This window comes from Oncorhynchus mykiss, chromosome 5, assembly GCF_013265735.2.
Source record: "Oncorhynchus mykiss isolate Arlee chromosome 5, USDA_OmykA_1.1, whole genome shotgun sequence".
NCBI lineage: Eukaryota > Metazoa > Chordata > Actinopteri > Salmoniformes > Salmonidae > Oncorhynchus > Oncorhynchus mykiss.
This window is the reverse complement of record NC_048569.1, coordinates 57,524,782-57,541,243: the sequence shown is the minus strand read 5'-3', so window position 1 is coordinate 57,541,243 and position 16,462 is coordinate 57,524,782. Positions and strand designations below refer to the sequence as shown.

General features: G+C 42.0%; 1 protein-coding gene across 3 annotated transcripts in view; it reads left to right on the top strand.

Moving 5' to 3' along the window:
* The first annotated feature begins 3,331 nt into the window (after nt 1–3,331).
* Nucleotides 3,332–16,462, top strand: part of LOC110524123 (paralemmin-1) — a 77,749-nt gene continuing 64,618 nt past the window's right edge. For all 3 annotated transcript variants that reach the window (XM_036977942.1, XM_036977941.1, XM_036977940.1), the window contains exon 1: nt 3,332–3,755. In XM_036977942.1, the coding sequence (XP_036833837.1) occupies nt 3,751–3,755 (5 nt within the window). In that variant the 5' untranslated portion in view covers nt 3,332–3,750. The remainder of the gene's footprint in view (nt 3,756–16,462) is intronic.

Sequence of the window (16,462 nt, the reverse complement as noted above, 5' to 3'; positions counted from 1 at the left end):
CAGCGAGCTGAGATAAGGGGGGACTTTACCTAGCAGGGTCTTGTAGATGACATGTAGCCAGTGGGTTTGGTGACGAGTATGAAGCGAGGGCCAGCCAACGAGAGCGTACAGGTCGCAATTGTGGGTAGAATATGGGGCTTTGGTGACAAAACGGATTGCACTGCGATAGACTGCATCCAATTTGTTGAGTAGGGTATTGGAGGCTATTTTGTAAATGACATCGCCAAAGTCGAGGATTGGTAGGATGGTCAGTTTTACAAGGGTATGTTTGGCAGCATGAGTGAAGGATGCTTTGTTGCGAAATAGGAAGCCAATTCTAGATTTAACTTTGGATTGGAGATGTTTGATATGGGTCTGGAAGGAGAGCTTACAGTCTAACCAGACACCTAAGTATTTGTAGTTGTCCACGTATTCTAAGTCAGAGCCGTCCAGAGTAGTGATGTTGGACAGGCGGGCAGGGCAGGTAGAGATCGGTTGAAGAGCATGCATTTAGTTTTACTTGTATTTAAGAGCAATTGGAGGCCACGGAAGGAGAGTTGTATGGCATTGAAGCTTGCCTGGAGGGTTGTTAACACAGTGACCAAAGAAGGGCCAGAAGTATACAGAATGGTGTCGTCTGCGTAGAGGTGGATCAGGGACTCACCAGCAGCAAGAGCGACCTCATTGATGTATACAGAGAAGACAGTCGGTCCAAGAATTGAACCCTGTGGCACCCCCATAGAGACTGCCAGAGGTCTTGACAGCAGACCCTCCGATTTGACACACTGAACTCTATCAGAGAAGAGTTGGTGAACCAGGCGAGGCAATCATTTGAGAAACCAAGGCTGTCGAGTCTGCCGATGAGGATGTGGTGATTGACAGAGTCGAAAGCCTTGGCCAGATCAATGAATACGGCTGCACAGTAATGTTTCTTATCGATGGCGGTTAAGATATCATTTAGGACCTTGAGCGTGGCTGAGGTGCACCCATGACCAGCTCTGAAACCAGATTGCATAGCAGAGAAGGTATGGTGAAATTCAAAATGGTCTTCTAAGGTCTTTTGAAGACCTTAGAAAGGCAGGGTAGGATAGATATACTTCTGTAACAGTTTGGGTCTAGAGTGTCTCCCCCTTTGAAGAGGGGTATGACCGCGGCAGCTTTCCAATCTTTCGGGATCTCATACTATACGAAAGAGAGGTTGAACAGGCTAGTAATAGGGGTTGCAACAATTGCGGCAGATCATTTAAAAAATATATATATGTATATATATATATTTTTCCCCCCAATTTTGTGGTATCCAATTGTTAGTAGTTACTGTCTTTTATCATCGCTACAACTCCCGTACGGGCTCGGGAGAGACGAAGGTCGAGAGTAATGCGTCCTCCGAAACACAACCCAACCAAGCCGCACTGCTTCTTAACACAGCGAGCATCCAACCCGGAAGCCAGCCACACCAATGTGTCGGAGGAAACACCGTACACCTAGACCTGGTCAGCGTGCACTGCGCCCAGCCCACCACAGGAGTCACTAGCGCGCAATGAGACAAGGATATCCCTACAGGCCAAACCCTGCCTAACCCAGACGACGCTGGGCCAATTGTGCGTCGCCCCATGGACCTCCCAGTCGCGGCCAACTGCGACAGAGCCTTGGCTCGAGCCCAGAGTCTCTGGTGGTACAGCTAGCACTGTGCCACCCGTGAGACCCTCGGCAGATCATTTTAGAAAGAGAGGGTCCAGATTGTTTAGCCCAGCTGATTTGTAGGGGTCCAGATTTCGCAGCTCTTTCAGAACATCAGCTATCTGGATTTGGGTGAAGAAGAAATGGGGGAGGCTTGTGCAAGTTGCTGTGGGGGGTGCAGAGCTGTTGACCTGGGTAGGGGTAGCTAGGTGGAATGCTAGGCCAGCCATAGAGAAATGCTTATTGAAATTCTCGATTATCGTGGATTTATCAGTGGTGACAGTGTTTCCTAGCCTCAGTGCAGTGGGCAGCTGGGAGGAGGTGCTCTTATTCTCAATGGACTATCATCGACGGAATCATCGACGCTATCATTGATGGAAAAATCAATTTCCAAGTTTATCCAGACATTTTGCAGTAGAAAGTAAGGCTATCTGACCACCAATTGAAGCTCAACAGAAGTTGGGTGATGCAATAGGACAACAACCCAAAACACAGAAGTAAACAAACAACAGAATGGCTTCAACAGAAGAAAATACACCTTCTGGAGTGGCCCAGTCAGAGTCCTGACCTCAACCCGATTGAGATGCTGTGGCATGACCTCAAGAAAGCGGTTCACACCAGACATCCCAATTATATTGCTGAACTGAAACAGTTTTGTAAAGAGGAATTGTACAACATTTCTCCTGACCGTTGTGCAGGTCTAAACCGCAAATACAGAAAACGTTTGGTTATAGGAGTTTGGAGTTTATTGCTGCCAAATGAGGGTCAACCAGTTATTAAATCCAAGGGTTCACATACTTTTCCGCCCTTCTCTGTGAATGTTTAAACAGTGTGTTCAATAAAGACATGAAAACGTATAATTGTTTGTGTGTTATTAATTTAAGCAGACTGTGTTTGTCTATTGTTGTGACTTAGATGAAGATCAGATCACATTTTATGACCAATTTATGCAGAAGTCCAGGTCATTCCAAATTTCTTGCCACTGTATTTTGATTTAACACTTTTTTGGTTACTACATGATTCCATATGTGTTATTTCATAGTTTTGATGTCTTCACTATTATTCTACAATGTAGAAAATTGTAAAAAAAATAAATAAAAACAAACTTTGAATGAGTAGATTTGTCCAAACTTTTGACTGGTACTGTTAGTTGTGGCTTAAGGCGGCACACATAACTCTCTATAATGCACCATTGACTCAAATCAAATGTTATTTTGAGTGCATTTTACACTAAGGGAGAAAAGCTCTTAATAGTCCACTCAATGATGGTACAATTCCTTAGTTTTCTGTTAGGGCCTACTTTAAATGCTTTAGGCTAACAGGTATACAGCCTAGGATACACATCATACAGTGGGTTGCATAATGTATGTTTAACAGTTGTCATGGAGCCAATATTAGGCTATGGGAAAGGTATCTGCTAGCCTGGTTGCCATCTCAGTTCAACTATTACATTCAAGGAGTGGAATAGCTAAAAAGACTGATACCCAGACTTAGGTATCTGCAGTGAGCATGAACATATTGCTTATAGAAGTTGAGATCCTATTAGTCTCATTAAATAACACGAGTCTCCTAAATAATACATTCATTGACGTGTCCTGTCCAGTGTGAGAATTCTAGCAGAGCTAAATCGATTCTATGCCTACACTATTTTCTTATTTTCTATCCATGTGGGGGCGTAACGCCTCACCTAACTCGCGCTAGCTGTGCGAACAGATGATACAGCATTGCGCGGTATGAGCTCAGAAATGGAACAAAAGAAATCATCCTAAAACAGGGAATGGTGGGAGCACGGATGTGGAAAGTATAGAAGTTATTTTGAACCCATTAGCAAAGGCAAATCATTATTTGGGCCCTGATTTAAAGGGTAGTATTTTGGCAAATGTGCTGTAAGCGCGTTGCTCCCCACCAAAGCCAGCTACAGGGGAGGGACTGCCGATTTCTCGACTTTGCAGCTCTGAATGAAGGGGAGGGGGTCCGTAGACCGAAATTGATGGTAGTGGGCTACTGAGGAAGACTACTCCTCTTGATATTAAAGGCAAAATACACATTTCAGTCGAACACAGCAGAGTTGGTGAAACGGGACGGTGGTGAAACATGGAGTAAGTAGACTTTTGACTTAACTGCATGTAGCCTATTATTATTGTATAGACTAGGGTATTTTATGCACTGACAATGAATGTTCTGGCTCAATTTGAACGATTTCGCCCCGATTGCCACACCTGCAAAAGGGAAAGAATATGTAGGCGAGCTAATTGCAATGTAGGTCTTTTGGGGGGATGAAATGAGGTATTGATTTTTTCGAAACAGTGAAGAACGGATTTTTAATAGGCGAAGTTAATATTTTGATAATAGTCAACCTTAAAACATCGCCAATATGCAGACAAAAGATAATGTCATGTTATTGACTTCAACTTGCATCGCATTTATTTGTCCTCTCTTCAGTGCTCAGTGTTGGGCAAAACATCAAGGCTTTTTAAAAATGTGCGCCTATGCTGTAAAATACTGGACCTATATCTAGACAGGGCAAAGCCGCATGTTCAATAGGCAGTCTATGTAAGGAATATCCTCTTAACAACAGCTGGGGATTTATGTGAAATAAAACATGTGTCCAGAATAACTACTCCCGGCTATATTTGCACGTGTAATTAGCCTACCGTGGATTTTAATGGTCAACCATAACAACTATTTGTAAAATGACCTATCGATTTAGGCTCAGTTTGTATTTTGGGGGATCAATATGGGGAACGTGTGATGCATGCTGCGCATGTTCCTAAATAGCGCGCCGCATATGGGGGATCCTGAATGTCATAGTCCAGTGGTGTGAATGTCGTGCTATTTGGAAATAGGAGGGAGCGCCAGACAACGGTACCAGCCAGCCGTGCCTGCTCTTAATTGTGTGAGTGGTGGGTGCGCATGCATGTGTAGGAACCGGGGCGTGCATTTGTAGGAGCCGTGTTTTCATTTTCTCCCGTTTTGACAGAAATGGGCTGTTCCAACATGGCTGAGTGAGCTGATGCGGCTGCTTTAGTGTAGCCTACATAGACACAGAAAGGTGTTATAGGAAACATGTCATTACTTTGCCATTATGGCTGACTACGGGAGTGAACGTTATTTACAATAAGGGTTACATGGAGAAAATCGGACCTCTCTGAAATGAAAATGGATGGCACTCCCTTCAGCAAAATGTATATAATCTAAACCGTCCCCGAACGCTTGAAAAAAAAAAAAAACAAGTGACCCCTTCTATACAAAGTAAGTGGATAGTAGAGAACATATCTTCCGTTACCCTCAATTCTTGGACAGACCAGAGCCTTAGAAATGCAGTTTTAGAAACTGTTCTTCATCCTGTAAGCATTACATGGCAGTGCAGGAATTTTGCTAGCACACAAGACTGCGGGACAGAAGGTTGTGGGTTCGCAGACCACCGTGGACAAGAATAAGGATGGAAAGGTCTCCTTTATAGTAAAAGCATTGCACGAATCAATGATTTTATTTGCAGGTCCGAGAAAAGATTGCATTTTAATAAACATTTCATGCAATGCTACATCGTTTTACGCATTAGCTGAATCTTTTTAAATAGGCTAATGGACAGAAAGATAGGCCTGTGTTCATCTCATCATATTTCGCCAATGCCAAGTAAGTGTGACTTGTTTGTAACGAAGCTGACCCTGTTTGCAAGTAATTCAATCTGAGAAGTCATTCGGAATCTGAGCATGATACTTCAAAAAATGTGGCCTACCTGGATATAGCAGCTTATTGCATAATTTCCTCTGTCAAACAAGTAGGCCTACTACATATTTCTTAAATAGGAAAAAATAGGCTCCAACACAAAGCCCTCTCATTGTTTGTAAAGTCTAATTAAAATGAAGATGTGTTTATCAGATTTGATGGCCTCACAATAAACCAGATTCAAGAAACTTGAAGCAGCAGCTGTGGCACAATCAATTGTAAATGGACAGCTCATGGTGCTGAAAGTAGGCAAATTCATTCGAGTAGGCATAATTCATTTCAACCATCATGGGCAAGACACATGTTGTTTTTAATAAAAATGAATTATAGTAGTAGCAAGCTATCAAAGTTGACCTCAGGTTCTCCTTCTCATCTCTGCGCTCTCCTCAAACTGAAAATGACATACATGTAGGTGATAGGCTAGTCCACGAGCAAGTGCATTTTTTTGGACTAGGCCTAATAAAGTATTATTTCGCTTTTGACTCTCTTCCTGAACTGCCACCGTAGCCCTACACAGTTTTTGATCAGCAAGAGCAGAGAAGGCATGGGCTCAGGGTTGGATTATCCATTAGTGTGTGTAATACAGCCTAGTTGTATTTACACCATACCAGCAGCTATCTTAGAAATGTAACTTTGCTCTTTGTGTCTCTGAGCATGCACTTCATAGCCTATAGGCTATGGATCATTTGATTGAGACCACACTAAATAGCCTATAGGCGCACTTGATATTGCGTGCCCAGCGGAGAATCAGAGATGAGGGGCGGCATCTGGCACACATGGAAATTTAGCCTGACAAGCAACTAATTCTAAAACACTGAGAAATATTGAAATTTCATCAATTACAAATTACATGACCCTCCCCTGGACTAGATTTAAAAAAAAAAATACTAAACCCTCCCCTTGACTGAAATTGAAAAAGCACGATCTCCCACACTTTCCTCCATGTAACCATTCTGTACATTTCCATATATCCTTAAGTATCCATGACTGACTTACAGTGAGATGAACAAAATATAAAAAGTATACATGAAAATACAATGGGCAATAGGGGACCATGACCATCTTCCATTGTTGCAGGCCTAAGAGCCCACTAATATTACAATGTTACAGTGATGTTGCAGCATTGTTACAATGATTCTTCTTCTTTTTCATAGCCCACATTGCTTCCATCTGACTATCCATCACCTTCGTTTCACCTGACATACTCCAACATCCTCAAGAATGCTATTGTTTATACATACCAATTTGTCATGTTTAACACAGTAGACCTATTTTATTGATTGATATTAAGATTTGTGTTTATTGTTCCACGTTTTGAAGGTGCCAGTAGTAAAGTAGAGCACAAGTGTATGAATTTAAGTTGAAATTACGCTGTAGGCTCCTATGAAAGAGGAAGTGAGTAAAACTGTGTTATAAGAGAATATAGTGCAACATACACGTACCATACAGAGTGCATGTTTGATATCCATCATGGAGCCATGGACTTGAGAAACATCTCCGTTTAAATCCAATTTGAGTTGATTTTGTCTAGGGATGGGAGTTTCACTATTCAAATAGTATCTTACATTTTTGTTTGGATGTCCGGATATTCGAAATACATGTGTTTTTTTAAAGTACTGCTGAGCGAGGGAGAGAGGCTGGCACCCTATTGCTGCAGCTGCAGAGGGGGCGGTGAGTATTGTGGGTGAAAAGAGCCGAATGAGCTACTGTCGCCTACCATTGAATGTCTGACTGACTTGTCGCAATACTACCACCACCTGGCTAACGTCTGCGTGACCCCTGTGTCTTATGCTGTTGCCTACCATTGAACATCGGAAGCCTCGTTCACGCCTGATGTCCACCAGATGCATATGCGTTTTGTTTTGCTGGATGTCTAGCCTGCATTTTTCGTACTTAATGCACGTGTGCTTCGCTTTTCGACTAGCTAAAAGCTAGCTATTTGGAGTATGTGTGTGTACTTCCGATTGTACCACCGCACGGTAAAGCAACACACAGTTTAAAAGATTGAATGCATGCAGGAACACAGAACACAGTGCAGCAGCCTAGTGTAGCATCCCCAACGTAGCATTACGGACTGCTGCATTGACAATGAATGACTTCCGCCGGAACGCAAAGAGTTTGATGCATCTGGTTGACACGAGGTGTCACATTACTCATAAGCACTCAGTTACGTTGCACCGGATGTCATCTATTTCAATAGGGATGTCCACAACGCAGTGGAATCGCAATGCCCCCTTGTGGTTGAAGACTTTGTTGCCAGACGGATACTTTGACATTTTCCAAACATTGCGTTGTCTTCAGTCCAGCCAGAGTCTGTAGAAGAACAGGAAGTTACCAAACCACAGAAGAAGAGAAACATTTGGTTTTTGGCGATGGCTTTATGGGATAGCTAGCATCTTGCAAACAATTACCGATTCCTAGAAGTTAGTACTATTTTAATAGTCATGTTAAATAATACACATTGGCTTTTAAGCCAATTAGATTATATGACTGTTGCCTCCGATTTAAGTTTATTGTGATGGTAAGGACTTAAAAAAAATATATATTTATTAGGTGGAGGTCGCTAGCTACTAGTGGTATCTTCAAGATAGCCTAGCTTTTAGCTAGCTAGCTGCTCTGCTGTGCAAGCTAGCTTGACTTGCTATAAAGTTGGAGAAACAAGTTGAGGAAGAAGTAACTTAACAAAACATGTTTTATTATCACCTGAAACAATATATTTATCCTGTCTTGAATGAAAATGTAATATTTTACAATCTCCCAAAAATAAATGTGATCTCTGACAAGAGACAGCCTCTCCTCCACCTTGCATTACAAACACTACACCCATAGATAGAACAATGAGACAGATATTTCACTGGTTGTATAAATGTGAAGCATCCGGTTGGCGTTTCCACTCACTACTAAATATGGTGATGAAAGGAATCCCAGTGGCCGGCAGTGGGGGAAGATGGGGCGAGATTGATTTTGGCCGACATTCTGCAAATTTTCTCCTTGATTAAACATTTGATCTCAAAGCGGTTTTCTGTTTCCAAAACTAGAATCTGTAACAAACAGAGCAGACTATGTTTTGCAGACTTTACCCTTTGCCCCCCCCCCCCCCCCCAAAAAAAATGGCATAGTTTAGAAGGAGTGCAAGGGCGAATTTAGTTATTGCCCACACTCACTTCCCAGATTAGGCGTTCCCCTACGGACATATGCAAATAAATGCTAGAATGTGCCAATAGGATCTCGCTAGCTCGTGCTTGGCTTTGCCCACCTTGCTTGTTCTGCCCATGATAGGCTCTGGTCTATTTTAGGTTAAAAATAGTATTGAGCTATATTGTTCATCGGCAGGCTATTATAATTCCGTAAGCCTCTCAACTGCCGGAGGGTCTACTCAGAATTTCTATTCTACTTAAAAAATATATTTTAGGTTCAAACAAAGCTGTCTTCCTTTTACATGGTAGGCAACTGCCTATTCCGTTTTTTTTGTTGTTGGGACATTTGATGTAAACACCATGGCAACGATGCACTCCAGTAGTAATCATGTATCAATTCACTGTAGCCCTATCTATAATATACAGTGGGGCAAAAAAAGTATTTAGTCAGCCACCAATTGTGCAAGTTCTCCCCACTTAAAAAGATGAAAGAGGCCTGTAATTTTCATCATAGGTACACTTCAACTATGACAGACAAAATTAGAAAAAAAATTCCAGAAAATCACATTGTAGGATTTTTAATGAATTTATTTGCAAATTATGGTGGAAAATAAGTATTTGGTCACCTACAAACAAGCAAGATTTCTGGCTCTCACAGACCTGTAACTTCTTCTTTAAGAGGCTCCTCTGTCCTCCACTCGTTACCTGTATTAATGGCACCTTTTTGAACTTGTTATCAGTATAAAAGACACCTGTCCACAACCTCAAACAGTCACACTCCAAACTCCACTATGGCCAAGACCAAAGAGCTGTCAAGGGACACCAGGAACAAAATTGTAGACCTGCACCAGGCTGGGAAGACTGAATCTGCAATAGGTAAGCAGCTTGGTTTGAAGAAATCAACTGTGGGAGCAATTATTAGGAAATGGAAGACATACAAGACCACTGATAATCTCCCTCGATCTGGTGATCCACGCAAGATCTCACCCTGTGGGGTCAAAATGATCACAAGAACGGTGAGCAAAAATCCCAGAACCACACGGGGGGACCTAGTGAATGACCTGCAGAGAACTGGGACCAAAGTAACAAAGCCTACCATCAGTAACACACTACGCCGCCAGGGACTCAAATCCTGCAGTGCCAGACGTGTCCCCCTACTTAAGCCAGTACATGTCCAGGCCCGTCTGAAGTTTGCTAGAGAGCATTTGGATGATCCAGAAGAAGATTAGGAGAATGTCATATGGTCAGATGAAACCAAAATATAACTTTTTGGTAAAAACTCAACTTGTCGTGTTTGGAGGACAAATAATGCTGAGTTGCATCCAAAGAACACCATACCTACTGTGAAGCATGGGGGTGGAAACATCATGCTTTGGGGCTGTTTTTCTGCAAAGGGACCAGGATGACTGATCCGTGTAAAGGAAAGAGTGAATGGGGCCATGTATCGTGAGATTTTGATTGAAAACCTCCTTCCATCAGCAAGGGCAGTGAAGATGAAACGTGGCTGAGTCTTTCAGCATGACAATGATCCCAAACACACCGCCCGGGCAACGAAGGAGTGGCTTCGTAAGAAGCATTTCAAGGTCCTGGTGTGGCCTAGCCAGTCTCCAGATCTCAACCCTATAGAAAATCTTTGGAGGGAGTTGGAAGTCCGTGTTGCCCAGCAACAGCCCCAAAACATCACTGCTCTAGAGGAGATCTGCATGGAGGAATGGGCCATAATACCAGCAACAGTGTGAAAACCTTGTGAAGACTTACAGAAAACGTTTGACCTCTGTCATTGCCAACAAAGGGTATATAACAAAGTATTGAGAAACTTTTGTTATTGACCAAATACTTATTTTCCACCATAATATGCAAATAAATTCATTAAAAATCCTATAATGTGATTTTCTGGATTTTTGTTCTAATTTTGTCTGTCATAGTTGAAGTGTACCTATGATGAAAATTACAGGCCTCTCATCTTTTTAAGTGGGAGAACTTGCACAATTGGTGGCTGACTAAATACTTTTCTAGCCTATATATAGTTGCCATCTTTTTCTCTCCTCAAGTCAACATCTTCATTATTATGTTACAGAAATTCCAACTTTTGATCAAGTGGTTAAAGCCTTGATCAAGTGGTTATAGCCTTGATCAAGTGGTTATAGCCAGGCTATTAGGCATACTAGAACGTTGTTTATTTAATGATAAGCATCACTGGCATGTACAGTTTCTCCTGACCCCCACAAGTTCGGAGTTTTGATTAAAGAGATTTAAGTCCAGACAGGTTAGGCCTATTTTAGGAAACTTTCTGAATGGACATAGAGAGAATTAGCAAACTCGTACACGCACACCCACACACCTAAAAGGACCATCAATCAAAGCCGTCTGCAGCCATCTCTCTCAGACATAAGCAAATCACATTTCTCCTTTCCTCCCCAAAACACCAAGTCTTAGCTTCAAATCCTTTCTGTCGGATATCAGAAATGAGTTTACATTATAGGATAATGCTAAATCAATGTAGCCTATCATATCAATTAAGGGGAAGATATAGAGACAGCTGTGATATAGGCTATATGAAGATGAAATTGACAACCATTAGAAAATTGAAACACATCCATAGCCTTTCAGCCGTTGATTAATTTTAGTGAAGCAATGGATGGTTATGTTGACACTAGGCCTACATTTTAATATGAGTGCTTTATCTAAATCTGTGAAACCACTTATTGATAAGGATAGCCTAAACTGCGGTTGATATTTCACTGTTCCCTTCTTGGAATTCACGCAAATCTGCTGGCAACTCGCCTATCTCTTCCTCCTCTGTCTTGCTCTGAAATAGACAATGAACAGCGATATACACTGAACTAAAATATAAACGCAACATGTAAAGTGTTGATGCCATGTTTCATGAGCTGAAAAAAAAAATCCCAGAAATTTGCCATACCCACAAAAAGCTTATTTCTTTCAAATTGTGTGCACAGATTTGTTTACGTTCCTGTTAGTGAACATTTCTCCTTTGACAAGATAATTCATCAACATGACCGGTCTGACATATCAAGAAGCTGATTAAACAGCATGATCATTACACAGGTGCATCTTGTGCTGGGGACAATAAAGGCCACTCTAAAATGTCTAAAGTTTTGAGGGAGTGTGCAATTGGCATGCCAGAGCTATTGCCAGATAATTTAATGTTCAGTTCTCCACCATATGCCGCCTCCAACATAATTTTAGAGAATTTGGTAGTGTGTCCAATCGACTTCACAACCGCAGACCACGTGTAACCACACCAACCCAGGACCTCCACATCCGTCTTCTTCACCTGCGGGATTGTCTGAGACCAGCCACCTGGACAGCTTATGTAATTGTGGGTTTGCACAACAGAATATTTTTATATATATATATATATATTTTTAAAACTTCTTACTACTTTTTCTCCCCAATTGGTAGTTACAGTCTTGTCCCATCGCTGCTACTCCCGTACGGCCTCGAGAGAGAGGCGAAGGTCGAGAGTCATGTGTCCTCCGAAACACAAGCCTGCAAAGCCGCACTGCTTCTTGACACACTGCTCGCTTAACCCGTAAGCCCACCGCACCAATGTGTCGGAGGAAACACCGTATAACTGGTGACCGAATTCAGCATGCGCCCGGCCCACCACAGGAGTCGCTAAAGTGCGATGGGACAAGGACATCCCAGCTGGTCAAACCCTCCCCTAACCTGGACGACGCTGGGCCAATTGTGCACCGCCTCATGGGTCTCCCCGTCGCGGCCGGCTGCGACACAGCCCGGGATCGAACCCGATCTGTAGTGATACCTCTGTAGAATGTGGCGCCACTCAGGAGGCCACAACGGAATAATTTCTGCACAAACTCTCAGGGAAGCTCATCTGCGTGCTCGTCGTCTTCACCAGGGTCTTGACTTCAGTGGGCAAATGCTCACCTTTGATGGCTACTGGCACGCTGGAGAAGTGTGCTCTTCACGGATTAATCCTGGTTTCAACTGTCCCGGGCAGATGTTAGCGTCGTGTGGGGAGAGCAGTTTACTGATGTCAACGTTGTGAACATAGTGCCCGTGGTTATTTAACACTTCTTGGTTACTACATGATTCCATACATGTTATTTCATAGTTTTGATGTCTTCACTATTATTCTACAATGTAGAAAATAGTAAAAATAAAGAAAAGCCCTTGAATGAGTAGGTGTGTCCAAACTTTTGACTGGTACTGTAACTGATCACGCTATGTAACGGGGAATGAATACATTAACAACGGAGGGTAGCTGAAAAAAAAAACGATTCACACAATGAAACATCAAACTGCGCACGAATATTGTCGGGAGGAAGACGGAACTTATACACCCCTATAGGCCTACGTGTCTTATCCAAACACTCATCCCCTCTTTCTTGTCTAGACATTTTTTCATTTTACTCAGTAGCCTTTATACTCAATAGCCTACACATAATCTTTACAAGGAATAGGCCTACTTTCAAACATGTGGTGAGGTGCTAAGTAGTAGTAATTTATTGAAAATCAATGAATATTTGAAAATAATGCAATTTCACTCATTTTTTCGCAGGGGCCATGCGGCGCATATCTAAAACCATAATTATTTTTTACAGATGCCTGTTCTTCCATAAAAACCAGAAGATAGTAAATGCCATTAATCACAATGGTTAGCCTATGCAAATTAATAGGAAAACATTTAGGCCTTATTCATAGGACTACATTTAGCCTATTTGGAGGTGCGGGGAGAGGTCAAAGGGTCCTAGAAGTTAGGCTATTGTTTGTCAAATATAGATTAAATACAGTTAAAGTTGGAAGTTTACATACACTTAGGTTGGAGTCATTAAAACTTGTTTATCAACCACTACACACATTTTTTATTAACAAACTATAGTTTTGGCAAGTCGGTTAGGACATCTACTTTGTGCATGACTCAAGTCCTTTTTCCAACAATTGTTTACAGACAGATGAATTCACTGTATCACAATTCCAGTGGGTCAGAAGTTTACATACACTAAGTTGACTGTGCCTTTAAACAGCTTGTAAAATTCCAGAAAATTATGTCATGGCTTTAGAAGCTTCTGATAGGCTAATTGACATAATTTGAGTCATTTGGAGGTGTACCTGTGGATGTATTTCAAGGCCTACCTTCAAACTCAGTACCTCTTTGCTTGACATCATGGGAAAATCAAAAGAAATCTTGGGAGCAATTTCCAAACACTTGAATGTACCACATTCATCTGTACAAACAATAGAATGCAAGTATAAACACCATGGGTCCACGCAGCCGTCATTCCGCTCAGGAAGGAGATGCGTTCTGTCTCCTAGAGATGAACATACTTTGGTGTGAAAAGTGCAAATCAATCCCAGATCAACAGCAAAGGACCTTGTGAAGATGTTGGAGGAAACAGGTAAAGTAAAACGAGTCCTATATTGACATAACCTAAAAGGCCGCTCAGCAAGTAAGAAGCCACTGCTCCAAAACCGCCATTAAAAAGCCAGACTACGGTTTGCAACTCCACATGGGAACAAAGATGGTACTTTTTGGAGAAATGTCCTCTGGTCTGATGAAACAAAAATAGAACTGTTTGGCCATAATGACCATCTTTATGTTTGTAGGAAAAAGGGGGAGGCTTGCAAGCTGAAGATCACCATCCCAACCGTGTAGCAAAGGGGTGGCAGCATCATGTTGTGGGGGTGCTTTACTGCAGGAGGGACTGGTGCACTTCACAAAATAGATGGTATCATGAGGTAGGAAAATGATGTGGATATATTGAGGCACCATCTCAAGACATCAGTCAGGAAGTTAAAGCTTGGTCACAAATGGGTCTTCCAAATGGATAATGACCACAAGCATACTTCCAAAGTTGTGGCAAAATGGCTTAAGGACAACAAAGTCAAGGTATTGGAGTGGTCATCACAATGTGATGTGTGGGCAGAACTGAAAAGGTGTGTGCGAGCATGGAGGCCTACAAACCTGACCTACAAGCATTCCTCCTGACAGAGCTGGTGTAACTGAGTCAGGTTTGTAGGCCTCTACAAACCTGACTCAGTTACACCAGCTCTGTCAGGAGGAATGCGCCAAAATTCACCCAACTTATTGTGGGAAGCTTGTGGAAGGCTACCCAAAATGTTTGACCCAAGTTAAACAATTTAAAGGCAATGCTAACAAATACTAATTGAGTGTATGTACACCTCTGACCCACTGGGAATGTGATGAAATAAATAAAAGCTGAAATAAATCATTCTCTCTACTATTATTCTTACATTTCACATTCTTAAAGTTAAGTGGTGATCCTAACTGACCTAAGACAGGGAATTTTTACTGGGATTAAATGTCAGGAATTGTGAAACTGGGTTTAAATGTAAAGGTGTATGTAAACTTCCGACCTCAACTGTATAGGTGATAGTGGGCTAAATCAAGGATAAATATAGCCGAAATGTTCAGGCTTTGTCATGATCTGTGATCAAAATAGACGGGGGGTTTTCGGGTTCCGTTCAGGTTATAGGTTATGTGTAAGAACGCAACTGCACTGAAACAAATAACCTGATTCAATGAGATTCCCCTCTCCTGAATTGTTTTGGGGTTGATCTTTTAAGCTTTTTGGTCTATAGATAGATAGACCCATACCGCTTCTATTTTTTGGGCTGTTTGCTGTAAGCATAGCCTACCACTAATATTCTAAATTCCAGAGCATTTTAAACAACCACAGTTTTTTGTTGTTGTGGGATAACGATACTTGCTTTATATTTAAAATTAAATGTTTTGATAGGCCTATAGGCCCACCATGAACCCATGTTGAGGCTGAGCATGGCCTTCGATAGGCTCGTGGACTATGCAGAAAGCATTGTGGAGTTAATTGTTGTTATAACCTATAGATCACTCTTTATATAATCTGGAATGTTGTTTTTTCTCACAATTTATAAACCAACAAGAGGTAGCCTTGCTTTTGCCCTTCTCTATAACACGAGTTAGGGTATGTCCTTGCATACCCCTTCAATTCAAGCCCTACTTTTAACCATAACACATAAAGCCCTCCACAGAAGTTGATAGCATACAGCCTAAGGAATGCATGGTGACAGTGATTGCATCTGTCAAACAGGTAATCCTACCTCCTTTTTCTGAATAGGGCTCAGACGAAGCCATCCTGTCCATATTCATTTGAGAAATAGGACTATATCACCTATAGGCTTTGTACGCAGTAATGGTGGCTGGCTGCAAATCAACTAGCCTAATATTTTTTTTGTATAGAGGTGATAGGCCTATTTTGCCGACAAATTAAATTGATTAGATTACACTGCCAATTAAAAATAATTTAAAAAGCATGTACATGCAGACATCATGAAGACGTTTGTAATGCGTTCATGGTGAGATCTTTTATAAAAACGTACATGTAAAGTGACACGTGCCATGTAAGTGTAACGTGTACATGATGAGACCACTGTCTACATGACGTGAGCGTGTCACGTGACATGAACGTCACGGGTACGTGTAGGCAGCTTGCCACCTATACTTTTATTTTTGTCTCCATTGACTGTCCATGTTAATTCATGGCGGTGTTTTATGGCGCTGGGGAGACGTTAGGTGACACGCTGAGAGGCATCAGTAGCTTCACAGGGCTTGATTCTAGCATGAATCACTCGCGTTGGTGTGTTTGAGATGGGAGCAAGCAGACGGAGGGAGAGAGAGCACCATGGCAACTCGGCTACAGCCAAGGCTAGCTAACTTGTAGCAGCCACCATGTTATGTATCATCCCATATAACAGTGCCTGTCTTGACTGGTGCAGCCTAGAGAAGCTAGTACTATAGTTAGCTAGGCTAATTGAGGCCACATGCTGTGCATTCTCCCCAACCCCATTCAGATAAAACAACAACCTAACTGTTGGTTGCTGGTTGTAGCCTACTCGCTTAGCTTACTTTTCATTCCGTAATTTTATTCCATCTTGCATTGCATTAGTGAACT